The sequence below is a fragment of the Chelon labrosus genome (genome assembly GCF_963514085.1).
Source record: "Chelon labrosus genome assembly, chromosome: 8".
Classification (NCBI taxonomy): Eukaryota; Metazoa; Chordata; class Actinopteri; order Mugiliformes; family Mugilidae; genus Chelon; species Chelon labrosus.
The window spans coordinates 20726482-20752987 of NC_140358.1; the positions used below are offsets into that span (position 1 = coordinate 20726482).

A 26506-nucleotide genomic window follows, 5' to 3' on the forward strand; every position below is an offset into this window, starting at 1 on the left:
AAGCTGTGTCATATTCACGCACATTAGCTATCAGCTAAGCAGCTAGTAGCTATTATGAGTCATATTCAAGCACATTAGCTATCAGCTATATTTACACACATTAGCTACCAGCTAAGCAGTGAGTAGCTGATGTGTGGCATATTCACACATATAAGCTACTGTCTGCAGTTAGTAGCTAATATCAGTCATATTCATGCACATTATCTACCGGCTAAGCAGCTAGTAGCTAGTAGGTGTCATATTTACACCTATTAGCTAAAGTTAAATTGGCTTCAAATGTGGAGTGTACACAAACTGTTGCGTTCAAAATATAACATCAGCCACAAGTATTGAGAACACTGCTGTAACTACAAGGCTAACAGTAAAGGCACGATTAAAAGATGAGGCCTCTGGGAATATCAAGAACATCCTCAGAAACATAAAATTATGAAGAAAACGTTATATGACAAAAATTACAGTGTCACTAGAGGGTGCTGTTGAGTTCACTCAAGAATAACCATTTGAAGGCAGCATTAGATCCAACAATGGGGGAGATGTGACCCTAATCCTTCAAAAACATCAACTGACAAGACAGTCAGTGTCTAACACGTTAGACGTGGGGGCTGTTTAAAGCATAGTAACCGTGTTGTGGGAGGATGAAGGATTTAGATTTTCTAACATTAGATCCTTACACAGCTAAAAGCCAGATTTAACATTACAAAAAACGATTAGCAGGGACATTCATAACATCTGGAATATAACAAAATAATTATACAGTATTAGCCAGGCATAGCCAAAACTCAATTCTTATCAGAATATGAGTCTGGTAACATGCCATCTGGATGTCAGTGACTCATAGTGACGTAAAGAGAAAGTGCTTCACTCCTGACAGTGACAAAAACCAACACTGCACAACTGCTTTATTTAGTTTTCCTCTTACAAATTATGAGCATAACAATACATATTCCACCTAAAGCCGCCTGTCAGGTTCCCAATCTGATTTTCTAAATCCTCCTTGAAATATGTACCTGTGAACTTGGGTAATGAATGAATGATTTTACACTTATTGCTTTTGCAATTCCTGCAGGCACAAAAACAACTGATTAAGCTCTCACTCCTTTTGGATTGTTTTTTCTTGTTGTTGTTGTTGCTACTTGCCTGTTTGAACATTTTGCTGAAGTCATGGTTTAGAAACCTGTCTAAAAACTCTTTAAAAGGACACGTCTTCCTCCAACAAAGTCTCTGTAGGAGGCAGCAATCTTCAGGGCTGAAAAAATTAAGCCAAGACCAGAATGACCACCAGGGGATAGCAGCAAAAAAAAAAAAACATGTTTACCTGCTGCACAAAAAACTGTATTTTGAGCTAATTCCTATTCATGACAGTGGTGCAGGTGGACATTTTTTTGTAACACATTCATTTCATTTATATAATAGCTACAGAGGATCCATCCAACCTTATATACACTCCCGGATTGAGAATTGTAACATAAATAAAGAGGTTTATTTCACTACAAAAACACAAAGGAGACAGGTGAGATTAGATGAGCTTCTTCAGTCGGAGGGTGATGGTGTCTCTTAGGCCTTTCCAGCCATGCCCTTTCATCCACACCTCCTCTGGAGTGTCTGATCAGGACAGTTAAGCCCATGAACCACCCGAAAACACTTGCACTGCCACTGCAATGCCAGTGTGGGTGCAGAGGGACGTAACAGTGGCATGCAGATGTGGTACTGCTACTCATCTGTGCTGCCATTTTCCCCCCAGAGGTCAAGGAAAAGATCCCCTGCAGCTCCAAAGGTTTTTACCATATAGATTAGACATTTATTTTTATTTTTTGGTGTCTTCGTGCTAGTTAGCTATATAAGTTCTGTGTAGTGTAGTATGTAATGGAGAGTTGGAACGCTCTGCATCGTACAATACCCACGGCTAAGGTGCCAAAACACATCGACACTTCAGCTCGGCTGTGGGACTTTATTAGACAAAAAAAAAAAAAAAAGGCTGTAAACAACTGCTTTTGCTGACTAGAGCGAAACCTTGAAAATCTGATTCAAATCTTAAAAGTGCAAAGTGAAAAGGCTGAACGACAATTCCTCATTTCCAGCCCAGCCAGTGCAGCGTCTCTGTGAAGATAGAACCATGATAGTCTGGTATTACTTTCCTCTTGGCATATAGTGAGACTTTTCCTTCAATTACACTTCACTGGCAGAGTTTGAAAAGAGCCTCAGCTGAAATAGGATGTCTATAAGGCGCACAATTCATCAGAAGTGCGTTGCTAGGCTGGAGACAACAATCAAGGGAGGATGAGGAGGAGGAAGAGGTGGTGGAGGACGGAGGGAGGGGGGGTGAGTGCTGACTCAGTCCATCCCCTGAGCCTTGACTCCCTTGGAAACAAACATTACTCACAAATATCCTCCAATATGTTCTTACAGCTGTGCACATCATCTTGAAACCTTGTAACTCCGATAAGATCGTCTTTTGTTTTGTTTTTTTTCCCTCAAACTGTTTGCTCATTAAAATCCCCTTGCGGCCAAGATTAATGTAAAAGCCTGGTCATACATTTGTTCCAGGCCCTGGTGCATTTCAATTGATTTGTTTGGAGTTTATCTTTACACCATGTTTGCACAAGCAGAGTGCCACATGGAACCCGAGATGCAGGTGTGCAAGTGCACCGAGGTGTGCACTGTGAGGTGTGTGTGCGCGTGTTGTATTACTGGCTGTCAGCACCTCTCTCCCTCAGCGAGGCAGGCTGCTCAGTGCAGATAAAAGTGTGCAGATATTTCCAAGCTCTCACGCTGAGGCAGGCTTTATCTGCAGACTCTCTCCTCTTGGTTGTGTTGGTCCAGCCCTGGGTGATATTAATACCCCGCTAATGAGCCCCTTCCTTGAAGAATCCGGAAACAATCGTCGGGGCGGGGTGGGGTCCGGGGCGTGCGTGCTGAATCAGTCGCTCCCAGTGTGCCACAACTCCCCTCGGGCTTCCCGGGAACGCACAAACAAAAAGAGTAACGCGGCTCCGATCACATTAATCATGGCCTGTGGGAGCGTCGACACCCGCCGCAGGCGCACCAGAACCAAAGTATCACAGGAGAGGAAGATGTGGAGGGAGAGAATGGGGCGGCAGAGACAATGGGCTGAGGTGTGTGAATGTGTGTGTGTGATTTCCCCAAAGTATATAGGGGTGTATTAGTGGAGATGGCTAGTCGGGGATGGTGGGTGTTGGTAAATGCCTTGTGCAGGGATATTCGACCATCTGTGACTGTCAGGACGGTGTGTGTTTAGGTGTCTGTGCTGCGTCTGTCTCTGTATCCTTGGATGACAAGGCTGCATTGATTAACCCTGATGATTCTACATCCCAGCTGATCAGCATTTCTCTGTGTCAGCATTCCTCCAGTACGTGTGTGTGTGTGTAACATATGTGTGTGCTCGCAGTGAGTATGTTGGTCATGTTAATGGGCTCAGGAGCATTATGTTCAAATGAATCACTGCACAAAATGATTCATCTTTATTCAGGCTGGAAAAATCTGTGAGTGTGCGTGCAAGCCTGTGTGTGTGTGTCTGTGTGTGTACGTGGCCTTGGTTACCAACAGATGAAGATGTCCAGTGCTGCTCTATCACACCCCATCAGTATTCAGCGGCAGCGGTGCCAGACTATTCACTTAAAGGGGAGCCGGGCACAATTAGCTGTTAACATTACATGGCAGAATTAAGCCTCGGCCAGTATCCCCGGGGGAAATTAAACCACCAGCAAATCATTAAACCACAAGCTAAACATTAACAGCCATTTGCATTTTTATTGCACCTGAAAAGAATGTGCCAGGTCCATTATCTGTGAGAGACAGAGAGGGACTCCTTATTTATTATTGTTGTGCTGTCCCTCGTGGAAACACAGCAGCGTTTGTGCGGCGAGAGAAGCTGCAAACGAGAGGCCTTATATTCACGTGTTTTTGGAGGGTTATGATTACAAATGTGAACAAGGCTGGCAGACGATACAATGACTTGTTTGTTATGCAAATCCCTCTGCTTTCATCCCCCCCTCCCAAAAAAATAAACAAACCCAAACAGATGACAATTTGCAGAGGGGCTGAGCCGAGTTAGGCCGGCAGTTTGCCTGTTGACAGTTTCTTACTCTCTGCAGTGTCATTGCTGTTAAATAAATAAGCTTAAGACTAGAAACTGCTTACGGTGAAACGTAAGTGGGGTGAAGAGGTTTGGGGAGATGAATTGGCTCGCGCGATTCTGCTTTCTCATTTTCTCCTCCGCTCTTTTCCTCTGCAGCTGAGCGGGATGTGTGGACACACTCCTCAGCGGGCGTCTCGCTCGGTCGGATCCCCTCCTCCCCAGCATCCAGCTGCCTCTGCAGCCCGCAGTGCTCAGACCTTATCCCCGGACTCCGATGAGACCTTGGCTGGCCTCCGCAGGTAAGGAAATCAAAGACCTCCCCCCCTCTCCCCCAATGAGGCATCACTCCCTCTTCAAAACGCTGCAGGGACAATATATGTCTGACAGGCAAATATTGTCTCTGACACTGTGGACAGGTCTCTTCTAGTTTCCTTCTGCCAATCAGTGTTGAGTGTTTCTAACACCTCTGATGCAGTAACAGGCTTAAATGAACAGTGTAATAATGCCCAGCGGGGCTTCTGGCCACAGCAGCACAACGACCGGTTTAATGTCAATTAGGAACACAGACACTGCTTATTCTAGACTCTTTTACACTCTCATTCTCAAGGGGGATATAATCGACTTGCTTTCGCCCCATCAAGTTGTATCCTCTCTCCTTTACCTCTGCCTTCTTCCTTTCTCTCCCTTTCCGTGGGACAGTTCCTCCTCTTCCCTCTGCAAATTAATGCGAGTCATATCCGGATCAGCTTAAGTTTTCTTCTTTGTCTCTTTCTCTGTTGAACATTTCCTCTCTCTCTCCACCTTCTTCAGGGAGTTCATAACGAAGATGAAAAAATTCAGCTCCTTCTACAGTGGTCTCGGGGAGGCGTTGTGCAGTCGTGAGCCTGCTCCGGCGAACCACTCCCTCTGCTGGAATGGGCAGGAGATGACAGACAGGTGAGCCACTGTCTCGCTTGTTTGGATTTACAGCTTTAAAACACATTATGATTCCTGTATAGAGCCAGTCGGGCTCAGGTATATTGGGCCTATCAGTGATGGGCTATACAGACAGCCTACTCTGATCCCCCCCCCCCCAACCCTCCAGCATCACACGTAGGTGACTTGAAGGGTAAGTTTGTCCTGAGCTGATGAGCTTCGCACAAGGGCCTCCTCTCTCTCCCACAGAGTGTGAGTGTAAATCTTGACTTTGGCTCTATGGGATGTTATTAATGTCAGGCATGCTGTCACCCTTTTCCCGCTTAGTTAATTGCCGTTTCGATCGTTCTCTCCTCCTTCACCCGACATGTCCTGTGCTCCCTGCAGAAACGCATTTGGTTTTCACAATATTTCACTTCAGCCCTTTCCGTCTTTTGGCTCCATGCGTCATAACTTCTTTTTTTTATCCGGCTGTGCTGTCAGCTGGCCCCAATTTCAATTTGGCTTTGATAGATACAGATATCATTGTTTTTTTTCTATCTATCTTTATTCTTTTTTTTTTTTTTTTTTTGGTCCTGTAAATTATGTGTGGAATTTAATCAAGGCAGAGGACCAAATTTAATACAAGAAGCTCTTCAGGTTAATGTTTTACATCTTGTTCCCAAGGAGGATAAATTCAGTGCTTTTCTCAAACTGCTGAAAAAGAATTTGTCACAATGACAGAAGAGAAAAAATAAAAGGCCTCAGTCGGAGGAGGAGACATCAGGTTGGCAAGGGGACAGAGCTGTCCTGAGGGGATGATTACAAGCTGGACCGAACAGTGCGATAGGAGGGTGCAGGGAGGCAGGCAAGGAGACAAAATGATGGCGAGATTACAATATCTTGCAGCAAGCCATTCTCCATGTCATCCGCGAGGGCATATGCCTGCAAATTCACTCTGTGTACAGTTCCACTCTGAGATTTGTTCTGGATCATCTTCCATTATCTCCCGAGATAGGAGCTTCTCCAGAGCCAGGCATGGCATTCATTCCGTGCATTGTCTCGCGCAGATAAATTTAAATCGGGTGGGAGGGAAGGATAAGCACTGGAGGGGTCCCTGGTACTCGAGCAGTGATCTTTGGAGCTAAATGAGGCGCCTTTTATCAGCCGTGTTTAGCATCCCACCTGGAACCAAGATCAGAGGAGCAACACTTTTCACCACATCAAAGAGCGCCAGCACCGATAACTGTGATAAAGATGCACGCCGTATCGACGCAAAACATTTCCATTCCTCTTTTGGATCTAATGACAGTGTAAACTCCTGCGTGTGTGATAAGCGATTAAAGATAAGATCCCATTTCAACTGTGAACATTTAATTTGAGGATTAAGGAAATTAAGAACGGGGAGAGGAGGTCGAACACGTCGAGAGTATCGCTCTGACTTTTTCAACAAAGCAGGAGTTCGTTTTGTTGTCCTAACCTAAGATGTTATTAAGGCCAATCACACATAAACGTGCACTCTCCCATGTGAAAAAGGGGAGCCCCCATAATAAATAAATCAGGGATTATTATGGTTATTTATACTTCATTAATTTATTTTTACAAGGCCAATTTACATTAATTAACTTTGGAGTAAGTATGTCAGAGCTTATAGTTGTTTCTTGGCCTTTAAACCACAAATAGTTATATTACGTAAGCGCATACAGGCACGCTAACAGGTCTGTGAGGCCGCCCCGTCCTAGCCTGGTGTAGCAGGACAGAAAAAACATTCCTCTGCGTCCAGTTGGATAGTCCTTCAACCAATCAGAGCCATTTCGTAAACAAATTTGTGCTAAGATGACGTGTATGTTACTGTTACTCATCTATCCATCACCACATAAAGCCCACCAACCCGTTTGATTGGTCTGGCAGATCTTTGCTGAGAGACTCTGGTCCAACTTTCTGCCACAAAAAAAAAAAGAAATAAAAATGTGGGCAGTGGGAAGTTTGTCTAGCTTCCATTCTTTTTATATGTCAGCATAATAACATGTTCGTAGTGTCAGTGCATCGTGTTAGTCATCTTAGTTGGGCTTAGTTGGGATTTTGGAGTAAACATCCTGTGTATCTGAGGCTGATGGGAAGCTTTGCAGGTTTTATGAGACTCTAGCAGGAGAGTTAATGGATCACGTCATTAGCAGTGTTTGTTGAAACGTTTCACAGAAAAGCACCAATGTGAGTCTTGTGGTGATGCTGAAAGTCAAAAGTGGCGAGATCAGCCTGTGCAGCGTGGGTATCTAAACCAAATTTCATGGCTGGCCATCTAAAAGCCAAAGTAGCGAACAGACTACCACCCAAAAAGAACTTACGTCTGCTTCCTTTGCCTCCCAACCTGACATTTAACCAGAAGAAGAAGACAGTGTATTAACAGCAACAACCATATGCTGACCTCTGACCCCATTTGGGAGTGGAGGTGTGATCCATCAGGTGGTGTGAAAAGTCTCAGGCTTCCTCACCTGGTGTCTTCTACTCAAGTTGTTTATTCTGATGTGAGAGGCTCTTACTCTAATAGCGGGGTAATTGGTGTTAGATTAAATTAGAGTTATCACAAGAGGTAATTGATCTGATCAGCCCTGCTAGCAGCAGGACAATAACACAGAACCACTCGGACGACAGACGAAACTATCGGCAGCGAGAAACAGTTTAACGCCGAATTATGTCGAGGTAAAATTACCCGACCGGCACTTATCACGCGAAACACTAACCTGCCTCGGCTTCTTATCCGCACTCGAAATCTCCCTCCCCTTAATCCCCCACTCCCTCGACCCACACTTCCTCTTTCCCTCGCCTTAATTGATCACTCATCTCTCCATTATTAATGTGATAATTAGGAGCGGAGAGGGGATGAGATCATGGCTAATAAGAAGAATAAATAACCGGCGAAATGTAATTTGAGTTTAATGAAAAGTCAGACTTAGGGCAGAGGGGAAAGACTGATGAATGGAGATGGCAGCTGAAGGGTGTGTGTGTGTGTGTGTGTGTGTGAGCGCTCGGGGCAGCGTCACAGAGATGAGAACAGAGTATGACCTCATGCTTTACACAGCTACACACACACACACACACACACTCGTATGCTGTGTGCCGCTTCGAGCCCGTGATCATCTAAACACACATGCAGGAGCAGTCAGCCTCCACCTCGGCGTAACGGCGCGGTGGCGTGGTGGGAAGGGGTTAAACCCCGGCGCTGCCTGACGTAAAGAAACACCTGCAGGGAAGTCTCAACATGAAAGGCTGCAACTGGAGTGAAATCTACCTTTTCAGACGCTCCAGCTCCTCCTCTTGATAACATACACAAGTGTCAACAGAGCAGCGTTTCCTCAGTTACGCATATAGACATGTGAGCACCTGCCTGGAAGCTGGCTGTAACCTAAATATACCCTCCAAGCTAAAGCAGGACAGAAATACAGCACGGCTAATGTTCTCTCATTAACCCCGGATGATTAAAAAAAAACACTAATTGACCAGTTAATGTGCACGAAATTAATCACCAGACAAACTTGTGCCTGGAAAAAGAAAATGTGAGTGAGCATGTGTATGAATCTAACAGTTAAACTTGTTTTAAGATGGTTTCCTTATGAGGTCTGATGGTGAGATATTTTACAGCGTTTTCCATTTATCACTTTGAGATGTTTGCAGTCTCCATACATTTTGTTAATGACATCAAACGTCAAGCTTTAAGAAAAATGCTAACGCTTCTTTAAATTTACTGATGTGACGTCTCCACTGGGGGAAAAAGTGAGTGCTTTGGTTTTGAGCTCAGTTACAAATGAACTTTCCAGCTCTCCTGATTGGAACTGGAACCTGGAGGAGACCTGCGCTTCCTCTTATCAACACTAGATGGTGATAAAAGCTGCGTTTGGAGCCACGGAGCAGCGGTCAGCTCATAATGTCTTCCACACATGAGGTTTCAGCTGAAGCTTTTTTAGAGAGATTCACCAACATAAGAACTATTCAACATTTCTTTTTTTTTTTCCTCTATCCTATCAGGTTTCCCGGGCCTGGCCTGAAACGACAGCACTCCGGCTCAGAGTCGAGGAGCAACAAGCCTCCCGAGCCAATCATCAGCCAGATCATAGACAAACTCAAACATATTAACCAGGTGAGCTGTCTTGTGCAGGGCTTGTGTGTTTTGTTCCTGTTGACTTCCTCTTCTCTTTGCTTCACAGTAGGTTTAATTTGTCTGCGGAGGCGTATGGGTTTACCCCGGTGTTAGTTTGACCTCTCGCCTCACAACTGGACGCTGATTCCCAGGCTGCTGCTAAGGGGTCCTGCTTTCCGGCTCCCATGGGGTCAGCAGTGGTCGAGTGAAGATGGGGAAAATCAGACGCTTCGTGCTGTGATACACGTCTCTTTCTCTATCGTGTATCACCTGTGTTCAAAGTGATGTTGAAACAGAAACACAACAACATATTGCTGACAGGAAACTCTTCTAAGACACTAATTCACCAGTGCAGCAAACAGAAGACGACCCATTTTAGGGGGTTACAGGGTTTGTTGTAACAGACAGGAATTACGTCCTCCATCCGAACTAAGCCCCAGCTGTCATCTGGGCCGAAGCCCCCCATTTTTTTTCTCCCCATCGCCATGGAAACCACCGTTGGTGTCTGGCGGTTGAGTCCAGAGATGCTTGCAGGATCAACCCCAGGCCCTGCAGATAGATGTATCAGCCCCGCGGATCAGCCAGTGTTTCCTGGTTCCCGGTGGTTGCACTTGTAGCTGTCAACACTTCCAGCTGACCACCTACAGCCCTCCACGCGCACACACACACACACACACACACACACCTCTGCGTGTTGTTGTGCGTGCGCGTTTTTTCGTCTGCTTACGTGCATTTTGAGCTTCAGAGTGCTGCAGACCTGTCTCAGCGGATTACAATCCTTCTCCCCTGTTTAAACAACCTGGGAGATCTAAGGAGCAGCTATGGGCCCTCCTCCACTCTGCTCCTGACAACCAGAGACTCCTCAGAAAGAATACAGAGGGCTGTGGGTTCAGACGCTGTAATTTTCTAATTTTACTTTTGGTGTATTACCTCATGCGTGCATGTTAGAAGCCCCTTTGCTGTCTTCAAAAGCCCCTTCACACGATTCATCCTTGATCTGGCTCCGTCTTTTTAATGCAAAATATAATTTCGGTCTAAAATCACGAGGCCTGTGTTTATATCGGCCACCTTTTCTATCAGCTATGGAGACATTGTTCTCACCAGGGTCATTTCTTGAAGTCTAAGCTGTTTTGCCGTATTATTTGTTGAGGGCATCAAATGTCAGCAATAACTCATTGCGCAGGGAAACTGCTCGCAAACAGAATTTTGTCAAAGTGGAAGCAGGATGTTGGTCTGTCGACTACGGTGGTTGGTTATAATGGATAGTTTGAGTAATCTTCGTTTTTTTGTTGTCGTCCGCATTTATTTTCTCTTCCAGACAACTCTTGAGTGACATGGAGGTTCGCATGAAATCTGTTTGATCGTCTGACCGTGCGTTTTTCTTGGCTTTTTTTTTTTTTTTTTTTTACTTCTTTTTAGCAACGCCGTTATCAGTAGGAATCATGTAGCCGAACTAAACCAAGCGTTAATAAACCAGACTCATCCTTTAATCTTAAAAACACAGGACATACTTGTCCTAATGTAATAAGCCTTTCAAAACTTCCTGCATTGACAGGGGACAAAGACTTGTACGGCATGATTACAAGCAGAGCTGCTGCAGAGCAGACTGTTTACCGTGTGGATCGGGTTCCTGATAGGCTTTTGATGAGATTTTGCAAGAAATTGCAGTTTGGGGAAATGACTGAGCTCATTGTGTTACAAACATTCAGACAATCCCTTAGAAACATGAACACAGTCAAATCAGATCTTCTCAGTAACCTAATACTTTAATTCTAATTGCCTCCTGTGTTGTGCTGTTGACATGGCATGCATGTAGACTGATGCTGTTTGCATAAACGCCTGTTATTTATGCAGATTGACTATTCGCATAGGAGCTTTTAGTTCCATATCTGATGACCGTACAGCAAGTCAAGCGTGTTTCTGCTTCAACTCCAGTTTCCCTTCAGATCTCAACTTCAAGGGGCTGGATTAACATCTGACGAAAAAATGAGCGCACTTGATCGCATATTTCATGTGCCGTAAAATGTTTATGGCTCTTAGCCATACTTTTGTCCAGGAATCAGATTAGACTAATATTTTTTCAAACCAATCATCACTCCAAGTGTGCGCAAAACGACAGGAACGCCATATAATATTGTGCAATCCAATACGACGGTCCTTCAATGAGTTAACCCACTGTGAAGTCCACCATATGTTTAGTGCTCAGTCAAGCTCGCGGTACCAGTCGAGGCTACAACTCATGCAGCTAATCTGTCATTTTCTCTATACATATTATATTTTGTTTGAACGTTTGCACATTTATGAACTTTGCAAAACGTTAGGAACAAATTTGGTTCAGTCTACAGCCAAGCTTGCAACGTGTAGAAGTGCTTCAAGTAATATCAGTCGTAACATGCGTGTTTATTATTGCCAGTGGCTTCGTTGAGTGTTTGCATGCTGCCGCTCTAACACAAAGCTGATGCATAACATACTCCCTTTCATAGACTGATAGATTTCTGTGGCTAACTTCAGATATTTACACAGCTCACAGCCACATTCAGCATTATATACTAAACCATTATTTATCTAGGGTGTTTGCGAACATTAACCCGACGTTTTTACCGTTGTTTGGCTAATGTCAGCGTTAGACTTAGTAACGTGTGGTTTGGAACAAGATAACGTGTGTGTGAAATAGATAACGTTAACCCAGATACAGATTTAGGAGCATCGTTTTATTTACTCTGTCCGTGTTGCCAGATGTCCCAAGAGTGTGTTGCTGAGACCCAGATAGGTCTCGGACGAAACTGTCAGTCTGGAAAAAAAAAACACATTTTAGAGACAGAGTGTTAAGAAGACGTGTGGCTTCTGAAATATGAGTTTAGTATTTATTTTGGGGACTGTCGGGTAAATTAATTGGTCCCACTAATTTCTGACATGTCTCTGACTAAACACAAATCACACCTGACGCTTTAATGGTACTTGGCTAGAAACAAATGTATTTCTCTAATTTGAAATTGATGGTGCATGAAAAAAACAAGAGATGACCAAAGTAACTGAGGGTGAACACGAATGCCTGTACAGCGTTTAGTGGCAATCCCTGCAGCAGTCGAGCTTCAGAGTTAACCCTGAGTGCAGGAGGAAAAGTAGGAGGAAGTCCTTAAATTGCTTGTGACAAATATATAAACTTGCTTGTAATACTAGATTAAAAGACTCATCAAACAAAGTAGGATTCTTCCTCTGGGGGCCATAAATGTCTGTGCCAAGTTTCGTGGAAATGCATCCAGCAGCTTTTGAGATATTTCAGTCCGAGCCACAGCGGTGCACCAGCTGACTCGCCGGCGTCCCTGGAGTCGCACTGCTTACATGACTAAAAACATATCTGTCTAGATGGAGGCGCAATGTCACATTTCACCAGAGACACGAGACCTTAAACACACTTTATTATCCCGCTAACTGTTTATTGACTGTCCCCAGTATTTGAAGGTCCCTCGCTGCTCTCGGCTCGCCCACTGTAAACAACCTCTGAGGGCACCGGGGGAAAGTGATGTTGTTTAGTTAAAAGCACTTTTACAAGGGCTCCGCCTTCCCGCCAGTTGAAAGACCACCAGCTCTGGATGTTGCCAGGCTAAAAGCAAATGGACTAATTAACCATCTGATATAAGAGAGAGTGGGCCATGGCTCACAGATAATTGCTTTCATCTGCCCTGCTTATATGCAGAGTGTACGAGGACGGGCCAGCAGCAAGATAGTGATGCTGCTGGAAGCCGGCTAGCAGAGAGACACGCTGATTAAGAGCTGCGGCATTTCAGTCTCGTGATTCTTCGTCTTGTACAGTAGAAGAGCTGCAGGCTGGAGAATGTGTAGGTTGTTTTACTGCTTATGCATTCAGCTCTATACTCAGAACACGGGTCACTTGCATTCAGCGCTTTACAAGTCCTACGAGGCTCTTTTATCCTGCACACGTTTTCCATCCGAATGAGCGTTATTCTCCTTTTGGCCGAGGCAGCGAACACAATCAGTGGTTCTTCCAGCTTGTACTGACCCACTTTCAAGAAACGAATCAGTCCCAGACCACAGTACGTGTCATAAAATATAGAGGCTGCACTCTCCCAACAATGAGGGGAACATGGGACCCCTCCAAAGAATCTACTTCCTTCCAACTTTAATCCCCCCGATGTTTCATTCCTCCGCTCCTAAGTGCTTCGTGACGATGGCCCTGTGAAATGCAGCTATGCAGCGGAAATGTGTCATTTCTCACGTTGTCAGTGTTGATCAGAGTATCAGCAGATACGGAGACAGCTTGGCAGGGAGACCCTTGCCTTTGTGCCTCTGTGAAGCTAAACTAAACACCATAAGAAAGAAAAAAAATCCAGGGTCGGTCGCCTCGGCCTATAAAACAACGTTTTCTCACGCCTGAAGTGGTTGATGTCATGACTGAGCCGCGGCCAAGTCTAAAGTGAGCCCCACACTATAAATGGATGAAGAGAAATGGCTTTCTTCTTCGGTTATTGCTTCTTGACTTGGAATCTTTAAACAGTGCAGGACTGCGAGGAGCCATGGACATTTTTGTTCATGCTTACACTCTGTAACAAATTCCTGTGTGAGGTCCCGTCTGTGTGTTGTGACCTGTATATGCAATCTGTTGAAGCTGATAGAGGCGAGTGTGCTCCAGCACGGTCTCCTCGGCTCTGACGTCGAGCTGAGGATGTGTTTTTTGGATGCCAGGCGGACGATTCCTGCAGAGACGTTGACCGTGAACGTGACTCTGCATTAGCTCTTTCTATTTTGTGCGAAGTGGCGTTCCTGTGTGGAGAGACGTGTCTCTGCACTCTTAAATTAAAACATCTCATTTTGATGATGTGTTCTTGTTCCGTGGGGGGATGAGATTGTTTTTCTGAACATCTGTTTAAATTCCCAGAGTATCAGGTTTCTCCTCTGAACAACTAATCTGGCAGGAGATGGTTGAGCTAGTGGCAAAATAGAGCAATTATGTGATTGGTCTTTGATTACAGAGCGTTTCATTTGTCAGATGAGTTTGCCATTTGAAGGGTCAGACCTCCTGGGATTGTTCTGACAGCCCCTTCTTGGCTATACGGAACTCTCTGGAGAGCTACGCTCGGAATGTGCCGTGGACGTGAAAGACATCTTTGTTAAAGGCGTCTATGAATCTGTCATTTGCAGAACAACAAACGTCTTCACATTGCCGAGCCAGAGCTTTTATTTTAACTCGCTCAAATGTTTTAACTTTTACTTCCCTCAGCTCTCTATCTCTCCCCGTTCGCTGCCTTTCTTTCCATCTCCCCAGCTGCGCTGAGTTGTGTGTGACAGACTCCAGTGCTGTCGCCCTTCCCTCCTCCAGTCCCCCTCCTTCTCCTAAACCCCTAGATCCCCCTCCTCTACTCACAGCTTCCCAGACTAATTGAAGCCAGAACCTGGGAAAATCCTGCAGGTAGGACAGGAATCCAGGGTGGAAAATAAACCAGATCCCGAGCGCCACAAATTCCATCACGCAGTCTCACTTCCTGCGAGCCACCGGAGCCTGGGCAGCGTGCGCTCAACACCTCGTGCGTGCCTCGTACAGAAAGCACTCTTTAATATATAGCTCACACACTTGAGCTACAGCAGTTTTTACCATGCACCCTCGCAGTGATTAATCTTGAATACACGCTGGAATACAACTGCGACAGAGGTGATATATACGCATAAAAACAGCTATAAAATAAAGCAACACTTCAAATACACTTTGAAATATATGAATAAATAAAGTGTAATATTACTAGAGTAGAAATAAAGTGGAGGCGGCTTCATGACAGGGCCAGCATGCGGTGGCCTTTTCCTACAGTGTGTGCTTACAATCAGACTAATAGACACCATGGGTGTCAGACTAGGCCTGCTGTTTTGTAAACTTACACTTGCTAACCTAGTCATTATGCTCGCTCCAGTCAAAGAGACTGACTCCTGTTTGATGTTATTTACTGAAGGTTTTTGAAGCGTTATTTAATATACCCCCCCGGGGCTTTTGTCCTCTCGCCCTCCACGTTTTTTTTTTTTTTTTTTTATGTGTGTGAAGCACGACTGCTCTGGAAGCAGAGGAGGAAGAAGGGCTGTTATGTTGCTATATTTGTGAGTGCGGATAAGCCATGAGGGTTCTTTAAATGAAGTGTGACACCTGGTGTAAACCTCCGAGGAGCTGCAGGGCGTTTGTGTAGGCAGAGACGGTCCACCCCAGCCCCCCACTACTACCCCCTCCCTCCGTCAGACCACCACACGTTGCACGTTATCCTTTCGTTTTTCCGAAGACTTAGGGCTTCACGGTGAGGTTAGAATTTGAGGAGTTATGAGGAGTTATGCTTCCTAAACTTTAGAAATCCAACAAGCAGACACCGCTACCCTCTCCTCCGCATACACACACACATTTCTCTTCCAGCCCGGCTCTCTCCCCTGCTGACTGGGAGGTCAGACGGAGCATGTGAGGGCCCTTTTCCTCCCAATTAGTCTGCCTGCTAATGAGGCCCAACCATTCCTTCCACCGCTGCCATCCAGTCCTCCTTGCCTCCATACCTCCACCTCTCCCTCCCACACTCCATCCTGAGGCCAGAGTTGAGTCTTGCCACTCTCTGCCCACTCCGCCCCTTTGCTCCCACACCACTACCACCCCACTGGGTGTAATTATCACTCAGCCGGCTTATAAAAACCCCGCAGCACAAGCCAGGCGCTCGCCTTCTGTGACTGCGTGAGCTTTTATTCTTCCTCTGCGGTTTCTTTTGCTTTTCTGTTGACCTGTCAGCGAGCAGGAGTATGAACAGCTGAGTCTTCCCGCTACAGTTTCTCATGTGGTCCACACATCCCGGCCTTGCTGTCACTGGGCACGGTCACGTGTTGCAGAGTAACAGGATCCCCCCCTTGTAGAGGTCAGGGGTCACACTTCCTGTTTCCTGTCTCTTCTAGGTCATCAGAGGGTCTCCCTGTGAGGGTCAGAGACCTCCTCTGTTCCTCCTCTGCCTTTTGTTTGGAACACCAGTGCTCTGGGGGGCACTGCACAGTTGAGGCTCCTCTCTGGACCTGTCAAAGTGTTAGCACTGCCTAGCTTTATCATTCCACAAGACACACATTTGCAGATTGTGGTGGTCCCCTGTGATCGTTTACGTCTCCCTCCTTTCCTAACTTTGTTTCTGCTACGAGCTAATTTATCCTTCAACGGAGCAGCTGCTTGTTGCTGCTGCTGCTCTTAACGTCCACCGACTCCACCGGTGTGATCATGGGACATGCACTGACAGTCTGCTGATGTAGAAACGGAGGGTTTCGTAGCAACACATGACTCTGGAAACCACGTCGATAACGTGTAAAGCAGTCTAACGGCAGACAAAAAGAGATTGTCTGAGGGGTATAATCTGATTTAGCAGCGAGCGGCCTGCACAGGAATGAGACTTTTTAAACTATTAAACCCCACACAGACAATCAGGCACATTCACAGACATAAGTAAAGATTTTCATTTGGTTAGCCTCAAAAAAGACTGGAAATTGCTGTCATACCTGATATATTTAATACTGGAGGGACTTAACCCTCTGCATTCATCTGAAGTGAATATGTTGGAAAGTGTTTTATTCTTTCAGAGGATGAACCGTAATTTATTTAATGTGTGTACACAAGGCTTAAGAGCTGTCATTCGCTTTCAAAGGTTATGTACCAGAGGAACTACGTCCCTGCCAAAAACGTCTAAACATCTATTCAGGACTCAGTCCAAACTGCAGAAATCTGGAAATAAACTTATGGGCTTAGGCAGATAGGTGGAGTGGACACACGCCCAGTTTAACGTAGAGCTGGAGAGCTGCTTTTTTCTCTGTGTGTTCTGTTTCCGACTGGAATGAACATCAGGAAATTAATCTTGTCTGCATTAACTGTCTGAGGCTGGGCTCCTGTTGCGTGACATACTCGACAGATAGAGGAAGACAAGAGGGTGAGGCAAAAGCACAGGGAGAAGAATGAGAGCGCTGCTCCCCCTCCTCTTTATATTTCAGATTCAATAAACGTTGAGTAATGAGTCAAGGAGAGCGGGTGGGAATGCAGGGCAGGCTGTGTCGCCTGAAACAGCGCTCAGCCTGCTGAGGAGCTTTCCATGACTCACTCTGTGGAAAGTGCCTCCTGTCATTCCTCTGTCTGTCCCTCTATCTGTCTCTGCTCTCCCATGATGTGCCTCGTTCATTTCCACTCTCGTTTTCTCCCAGGCCTCCGAGCTCCAAACAAGGATGTCTGCCAATGTGATACAAACCCTCAGCTCGGCTCGGGGGACATGTGGGGATTAGGTGAAAGGAAAGTCCATTTCCTTCATTTATCAAGAAAAATAGTCTGTGCAGAAAAGTGATGTGTTTGCCTAACACAGTGATCCGGGCGTTAGCTCCTGCGCTGCTTTAAAAATACGCTTTTTAAGTTTTACAAGACCTCTGATATAAATTGGAGACAATTATGTCTCCTTTGTAGCATGCCCCATTTTATTACATTTAACCAGACCATGGAAAGCACATTAAAATTATGGACGTTACATAAAAAGACTGAGTGTCTGAGTGAGACTGACTTCTCACTATTGTAAGATAAGATAATTAGTCGCAACGTGGGTCTCATTTTAAATTCTCGTTTAGTTCTGGACCTGAGCGGCGGAAAAATAAGTCCAAGTCTGACGTTACAAAAACTGCAGTTCCTTGAACGACCACTTGAGGCTGTCTCCCCAAAGACCCTCCAATGTAAAACGCCCAACTTTACAGCAGATATAAACGTTTACAGAATGGACTCTGTAGCTAATTTTCGCATTCATAACTCAACATTTTTGGTTGTATTAAGGATTAAATGTATGCATGACGGGCGGCACAGTGGAGTGGTGGTTAGCCTAGCAAGAAGGTTCCGGGTTTGAATCCATGGGCTGACTGGGCCTTTCTGTGTGGAGTTTGCATGTTCTCCCTGTGTCTGCGTGGGTTCTCTCCGGGTACTCCGGCTTCCTCCCACTGTCCAAAGACATGCTCGTTAGGTTAATTGGTGATTCTAAATTGGCCGTAGGTGTGAGTGTGAATGGTTGTCTGTCTCTCTGTGTTGGCCCTGCGATAGACTGGAGACCGGTCCAGGGTGTACCCCGCCTCTCGCCCAATGAGAGCTTGGATAGGCTCCAGCACCCCTAGCGACCCCTCACAGGACAATCGGTTACAGAAGATGAATGAATGAATGTATGCATGACTGAAGCGTGGTTTATACCTCTGCGGGAAATAGACGGCGTAACTTACGCACGTAGCCTACGTTGGTTCGAGCCATTTATTCTTGTGCCTTCGTCAGTCTGGCAGTTTCGCTCTGTAAAAACACCACCCAAATGCTGCCGCTGTGTCTTTTTTGCCAGTCGGGTTCATTTTTGTTTCCACTTGCTTCACTTTCAACAATGGCGACTGAAACTTTCGCTGAAATTTCGGCGAAGATAAAGACGAGTCATACTAATGTTTGTACCTCGATGTTTCAGTTTTTATTGACCCAATCAATTTGAAATTAGTGGAAATGGAGAAGCAGCTGGAAATACTAAAGCAGAAACACGCTACTACCAAGCGGAGCAATCACAGCTCTTGTGGGCTGGGGAGGTGCACGTCAGGCTAGGGAGATAGGACCTGCGTAGAATCTGTGCTGTTGCCGTAGCTAGAAGCACAAACTGTGCATGAGGGTGTGGCCACTCTGAGTGACAAGTGGATGCCGTCCCACATAAGGAGCCGTTTTGCCCAGGCATCACCTGTCTACCCACTTCCACTCACTCCGCACATCTTTGACCATTTTTGAATTAGCTGTGAATGAGGCAAGATCAGGCGCTACCAAGAAGGCCACCACGCTTAGTTTCAAAACTGCTCCTCCCTAAAACTACGTCACAGAGGGTTTGTCCATCTTCACATACGGTCCATGTTCTGGCTACTTTTTTTATTTTGTAATCCCAAAGATGTGCTCAATGAGTAGAGATTCTTAGTAAACCTTGCCACAAAAAAAAAAAAAAACAGGGAAAGATACACACTCTCAGACATGTTGTAAACAAAGCCTGGGGTTAGCCAGATGTGTTTGTAGGAGAAACAAAGGTGAATAGTAAAGTTATTACCTCAACTATGCTGCAAACATCCTTCACTTTACGCACAGACTCCTTGGTTCAGCTTTGACCTGTGACTGTATTTGGGCAGGTTTTCCCCGTGTGACGGATTATCACCAACATTTCGTCTGAAAGCAACCTGTCTGACCGTCTAAACACTTGTTTCTTGGCCCTTGAGACAGAACCAATTCATGACTAACGTGTCAGCAAACTATTTCCTATATACACGTCTTGTTTGTGGCCAATTGATAAATTCCTGTCCTGTATAAACCCTCTTCAACTGTGTGTAGAGTTGAGGGGAAACACCGGTGTGTCATTGTTAATGAAAACAATTGTATCTGAGACGCTTTAAATTATCGTTTGAACCCCAAAATATCAGGTCAGTTGTTTTTTTGGGGAAAAAAGAGGATATTTTGTAGGACATTTTAAACCTTTAGCTCAATATTAGATGTTGGGAATGTAGCTTTTGTTGAGAACAAATTGTCAGTAGTCTGCTGGGAACTTAATTCTTCAGTTGTGTAGATTAGATTTGCAGACGAAATGCATTGAGGCATTGACAGAAACATTCAGAGCAGCAGATTCCGTCTGGGCCGAGTCATGAACAGCGCGTCCAGACATGTCCCGTGCATTGAGAAGAGGACACAACACAGGCCCTGATCCCAATCTCAGACACCGACAAGAAGACCTTTTTTTTTTTTTTTTTTTTTTGCTTAGATTGTTCAGGATCACACAGTCACCTCAGCAAATGTGTACATTAAAATGCCTCAGTGCCGACTCATGTTAAAGGCCACAGCTGATGATCAGCAAGTGCAGGTTGATTTTCTATTAGTGCAGGTCAGCCAGTGGCTCTGAGGCTCAGCTGCAGCTGTCGTGTTGAACAGTGACCCTGTGTGGAGTTCATGTCATGTGTGGGAGGCAGTGACAGACTTGCGGTTTCTGTGTCTCTGTCTGGGCTGGCCTGCATTGAGCAATCTGCCACATGTTTGGGCTTTGTGTGCAGCCTTTGAGCCCATGTTTCCTTGGTGTGACTTGCGCTTTTGTGTTAAAGGGAGGTGAACCCTGTGGCCTGCGGGATGCCTATAGTCGCGCTGATTACACGTTCTGTGTGTCCAGCTGTCTGTCCAAGCCAGCGCCCGATGCGACTCTCGAAGCACAGAAGAGAGAGAGAGACGGGAAGAGCGAGAGCGCCAGATTTCCTCTCTTAATGGAAAACATACTGTGCATTTCTCCAAAGAAATGTGCCTTTTATTTGTTTCCTCCCCGCTTCCTTTTGCTTCGGGTTTTTTTTTTTTTTTTTAATTGCAGAAGATTCCAGTTCAGAGCTGCTTGAGGTTTTCTCCCTCTTGTGGTAAATCTGGAGGCTCTTGGCGGATCAGGCAGTGGCTCAGCCTTGCCAAAAGCGCAGCGTCACTTTCGACACAAACATGCATCCCACCCCTCCCCGCTACCGCAGCCGTGGCAGAGGCAGGCAGCCAGTGGGCAGAAGCCGCAGCACCCTGCCACAGAGGCTCAGGGAGCGGTACTGCCCCACCACCCCGCTGTGGAGAAGGGCACGGCCTGATGCTATGGCTCGTTGAGGCCGCTGCCATGACTGCAAAGACGATTTCTTTTTTTAACTCTCAAAAACCCATTTTAAATCATGTTTTTTTTTCATCTGGTGGTCACATGCTGTTATTTATAGCTAGTATGTTCTGGATCGTATTTCACTCACATTTAATTCTAAAACAGGCAACTTTCAGACGCTGCAGCCCTGTGGCTCTGAGAGTGGCAGTGTCAGTTTAGAAGTCAGTTGGCCGGTCCGCTGCTTTATTGTACTCTCTAACTTTATCTGAGCGGCTATCGCGTGGATTTCCGTGAAGTCTTTTACAAATGTTCATGGTTTCCCGAAGATGAGAGCGCATCATTTATTCCTCTGCAGATCAGCAGCATAATAGTCACAAAATGTAATCAATTTATTTAGGTCCGTGGACACATATTTTCCTTTTACTTGTGAGGCAGAGCACGATTTTGAAAATAATGCGTTCCAGTTGGACCTATCCTTCACGCCTGCACCAATTATTTTACATTATGTACTGTACTTGTTACTGACATGCAAAGTTGAAGTACACTTTGGGCAAAAGAATTTCCCCTTGAGGATAAAACTAACTACATTATAACCCAAACCATGATTTTTTCCTGAACCCAACCAGGCAATGACGCAGATGACAGTTTCTATCATCTTGTTCAGCACCCTAGAAATTATAAATCTGTGTCCATGTGCACGAACTGTCATGACAACGTGTTGTCTTTGGATGTTGTTTCTAGTCCTACTAGTAGGTCAAAGGTTTCACATTTCGTTTCACATCCGTAGCCGTGCTAGCTCAGAATCTTCCTGTAGGCCTACCATGATGTTTGGACAAAACATGTTGCTCCATTAAAGGGGAGTTACCGTTTTTTACAACCTGGACCTTATGTCTGGAATAAAATACGATCGTTTACTCACCCATATAACTTTGGTGTCATTTGGAGTCATTCGGACGATATTTGGATCCAGCGGAGAGCTGCGTATATCCATATAGTGGGAGTGACTGGGGCACCGAAACACAGCCTCTAAATAACGCATTATCTGCTGCGAAACTCGTTCATTTCACCAATATTTTGTTATGATACGCTAGAAATAAGGTCCAGGTTGTAAAAAACAGTAGTTCCCCTTTAAGAGGACCTAATATTTATTTGTCCAACGTTTTGCTAATTAGCAATTGTTAGCATACCAATGCTCTAAACTAGGAAGGGGAACGCTGCAACAATGCAACAATTAAACATGATAAGCATTAGCATGTTAACATTGTCACTTTGTTAGTGTTTAGCTACATTTGTCTGTGTGCCCGGCGCCTACCAGAGAACGTAGCAGTAAACCCTTGTGTCTTCTACCATCAGTACACAGTGAATCAGACGATGGCGTGTCTGTTTATGCGTTGAGGAGACTTTCTGTGTATGCTGCAAGCAAGGTAGAGAGCTACACGGGGCTGCGTTCACACACACACTGAACTCTAAACAGGGTGCGGCACTTGCCGTCAAAAGTTTTCCCCTCACTCCTCATTCCTTTTTTTAGGTTTTGTTCTAAAATACCCCGAGCCACGTCTTTCTCTGCCTGCTTTACAAGTGCTTGTTTGCCTTTTAACAAGGTTTGCGAGGCGTCCCTCCCCTTCCCGAGACGGGCCGAGTTGCCAGGATACAAACCATGAGAAGGAATTTCAGGACCTCAGTAAATCTATGGAGGACTCTGGCAAATGCAGACAAACACATTTATGTCCTGAACAAAACAGTCGAGTACATTAAAGTCCCATTCATTACGGGGAGAGTTTACTTGGGAGAGATAATAGGGCGTTTTCATGTGACACCCTGGAGGACTCTGCTTGGATCCTCGGGTCTGTCTGTGAGTTACTGTTTGTCCACATCTTGGTCGGAGTGACCAGGCTTTTAGAAATGTTGTGGTCATCATGCATGTATGGCCTCAATGTTGGGAAATGAATGGAGATTTGTTGGGCAGCCACGCTGGGAACAGGCTGATGTGTGTTTCCTCTCTAAACTTTAGAGTTTATGTCACTGGTAAAAACCCTTATTGACTGGCTTGCATATGCAGGCGAAGGAAACAGGGTTGTTTATCTCCTGACTGACGTAATTCTGTGATTACCTATTTTTTTTTTTTTTAATACCTCGCACGCTCTGCAACGCGTGCACACAAACACGCGGTCTGAGCTCAGGCAGACGTCGCAGCTGACCTGAGACGAGGCCCATATGAACTCAATTTTCTCCCGCAGACAACCAAAACAACAACAGAAATGCACGCTGACGTATGCAGATAGGAAGGAAATCAATAAAAAAACAAACAAGAAGGAGGCAGAGCGGCGAGATGAAAGGATGCTCGGAGGGCAGGCGGCTGGAATTTAGCACATCTGTTGCTTTGGCAGGGCCCTCAATCATGTGTGATGTTGTGGAGGCTGAAAGATGGTCAGAGCGTGGCTGCGTAGGTTGTCTCCAGGCTCACACACATGTTTCTCATCTGTGGATTCTTTATTATTATTATTGTTTATTTCTATATTTCCCATAAGCGACAAAAACGGCAAAATTTTTCCGAGAATCGCGTTTTCTTTATTGTGTTTCACTCAGTTTCACTTCTTTACTGTTTCCTCTGGCTTGGTCAAGAGGAATTTAGAAATTGTTAATGGAATTTCTCTGCAGCACTTTTCTTTTTTATTATTTATGAGTTGATTAGTTTACCGCAGTTCTCAATAAACACTTCTGGTATGTGTTGCACAACATATTATGAGCTTCTGTTAGCTGCATGGGAAAAATATCAGAAGACAAAAAGCAACTGCTTTAGCAGCCCAGAGGCCAAACTTGTATAAGATGCTGTTGAAAACGATATTTCTGTTAGATAAATACACGGTCACCGCTCGTTTTAAAGACTTTCTTGGTACTGGTTTGAATTTTTAATCCATTGTTCAGTTTTGTATTGTGTCATCTGCGATCTTTATACCAGGTATTTCTCGAAAAGCAGGCTTTCCGTCAAAATTTTTTCCCTGATCTGTCCTCCAGCTCCCTTTTAATTTTAGATGCTGAAGTCTTGAGCGTCTCATGCGGTGTTATTGTATCCCTGTTGCCCTGAGACAACCATTCAGGACAATGATGTTTGCCAATAACAACACATCGCAGCAGTCCGCTTACCCCACAGTTTCTTTTTCTACCAGTAAATTACATGGATCGAAAGCCGCAAGCCTTTTGAATGAATCACGTTTGGACAAAAATAACAGAACTGGCACCGATAACAAAACTGTTTTCCTGCCTGGTGATTATAATAAGAGTTTGGTAAACACAAGCGCTTTTAGATCTCACCGAGATTTCGTCTGGAAGTCCCCCTCATTCCATTATAATCACACAGTGCATGATCAGATCAAGAGACTCTCCTTATTTACTTTCACAGCTTTGTAAACCCATTAATGCATACGCTTGCATTCCGGCCGCAGAGTGACTCGTGAGGCTTAGAGCGGTGTGCGTCTTTAACGTCATTTACCTTTAACCGCTTCCTGTTTTTTCCACAGTTGCTGCGGACTGTGACGGTGTCTGAAAAGCGATGGAGAGCCCGGTCACGTGGAGGAGGCGCGGTGGACGGGTGGAGCGACGAGGGGGAGGAGGGATTCGAGAGCGGCGACTGTGACGACGAAGACGAATGCACCGGGGTGTCGGGGCTGGGGCCTCCACCGAGACACAAACGGTTACGCATCTTTGCAGGTTAGACAAACACGTTCAAATTGGGACTCAAAATTACCTTTAACTGCCACTTGTGTGGTTTAAAAGCGAGGTCCTGCGTCCACGTTGATAAATTCAAATGGCAGGCTGTGAAAAAAAAAATGTTGAGCCCAAACTATTAAGTTGTTTACGCTGAAGCATGCAGACCAAATGGGAGCTATTTACTTTAAACCTGGCGAGTGCACGAATACATTTGGCCTCTTCTGCAGTGAGTCACGGCGATCACAGTCCAAACACAGGCTGTGGGCACAGCAGAGAGGTGCTTACACGGCTACTGTACATGTTGACACCACCGTGACACTATGCAGCGGGAGACGTGAGACTTCCGTAGGTAGCCTCCTCACCCCGACCTCGTGACCTTCCCCGCTGTCAATCCAACGACGGACGTCAGACACACTCGCTGGAAGCCAAACAAAGAACAAAAACGGCCACAAACTGTCGGAAGAAAAGAAACCAAACAGAAGAAGAGGGAGAAAACAGCCAGAGAGCAGGAGCAAGAGGGTTCGATACGCCCGACTCAAAGCCAGCGCAGCTGAGCAAACACGGCGGAGGGAGTAGTCCTCCTGTCGGGGATGTTGTGGCAGAGATTTGGGTTTGCCGGGCAGGGAGCGAGAGCAAGAACCCGGGGTTCACACAGGAATCCTGCAGGGCCTTCACTTCCAGCAGGCTGGGCCGTGAGAGTCTAATGCCCTCTCTAATAACACACTCCTGTCAGCCTGACTGTTCAGTTTCTGCTGCAGTACAGGCTCATTATGCTGTCTCCTCTGACTTACAAGCTGCTGAAAGCTCCACTTCAATCTCAGTACCTCCGCAATTTTCTCTTATCTCTTCTGTGAATTGCAAGATTAGATGTTTGTGGGTTAGTGGGTTTGTGTCTGCAGGCACGTATATATATATATATATACACACGCCTGTTTGCGCCCGTTTGTACACGAGCCAGAAATGTTTGCAGACCTTGGGAAGCCCCTGCTCATTTGCAGATACACAGATAGCTGCTGATAGCCTGTGATGACCCGGCAAAACGCTGACCAAGCAAGACTGCTCAGCCCACTTTGGTCAAACAGGGGACTGGAGTTCAGAGGTGAACCTGCAGAGCATGAGGCCTAATGGGCCGCCTGTCTGTGCTCTGCTGCGCTGAGATGGACGAGGCAGATCTGGTTTCACAAAGCCTGAAGCGGATCGATGGTGGTGTGGCGAACACACACACACACATGCGCGCGGAAGAGGCGGGGGAAAGGTGACAGAAGCCTCAACAACAAGGTGCGGACAGGACAGAGGCAAGGCTGAGACCCCGGCACAGCACAGGCTGTCAACCTGCTGGCCCACACAGAGGACGTTCCCCAACAGGCGTAATGATTGATCTGTCCTCGCTCATTCTCCTCACAGATTCCATAACCTTCTGATAACTAACGCCACTCACCCACAACACACACACACAGACACATAGAGACACACACACACACTTCCAGTCCCGACCAATCAAACACCATGCTACACATTCCCCAGAGCATTCCAGGCCAGGAGAGCTATTCCAGGACAGCCCCCGCCTCCCAAATCACCATCCACCCCCCTCCCCAACCCTCCAAAACAACACTAACAGCCAGGCACTGGACTGGTTACAGCTTCCGCCCTGGAGGCACAGATTTCTCTTTACCTCTCTGCCACACGATTATTATTATTAGTATGTCAAAAGCGTGCATAATAGATTTTTTTAATGAACATCTTTAAGTTTTTAAATCATTTGAGGATGACCTGGATCGGCGGTGGTTTTGTACAGTTCGCAGACCACCATCAGACCAGCTTTAATCAATTACAACTTCACACGTGGTGAAGAAAAACACATGGTAAGATGGTAGATGCTTTAAAGATTTGTCACATCCTGCACTGTTTGCACATTGTTTAAATCAAGCGCATGTAATCCATCATGAAGTCGTCCAACTAACTCATTAGCTGGCATTAATTGTTAGGATTAGCCCCAAAAACAAATAAAAATAGATGGTAGAAACTTCTTCC

General features: G+C 45.6%; 1 protein-coding gene across 1 annotated transcript in view; it reads left to right on the top strand.

Moving 5' to 3' along the window:
• The window catches only part of gpc3 (glypican 3), a gene marked incomplete at its 5' end in the record, with an annotated part of 104322 nt that overhangs the window by 66085 nt on the left and 11731 nt on the right, over nt 1-26506 (top strand). Inside the window, 4 exons of the mRNA XM_084549423.1 lie at nt 4253-4395; nt 4907-5032; nt 9014-9125; nt 24286-24475. Of these exons, the coding sequence (XP_084405549.1) occupies nt 4253-4395; nt 4907-5032; nt 9014-9125; nt 24286-24475 (571 nt within the window). The remainder of the gene's footprint in view (nt 1-4252; nt 4396-4906; nt 5033-9013; nt 9126-24285; nt 24476-26506) is intronic.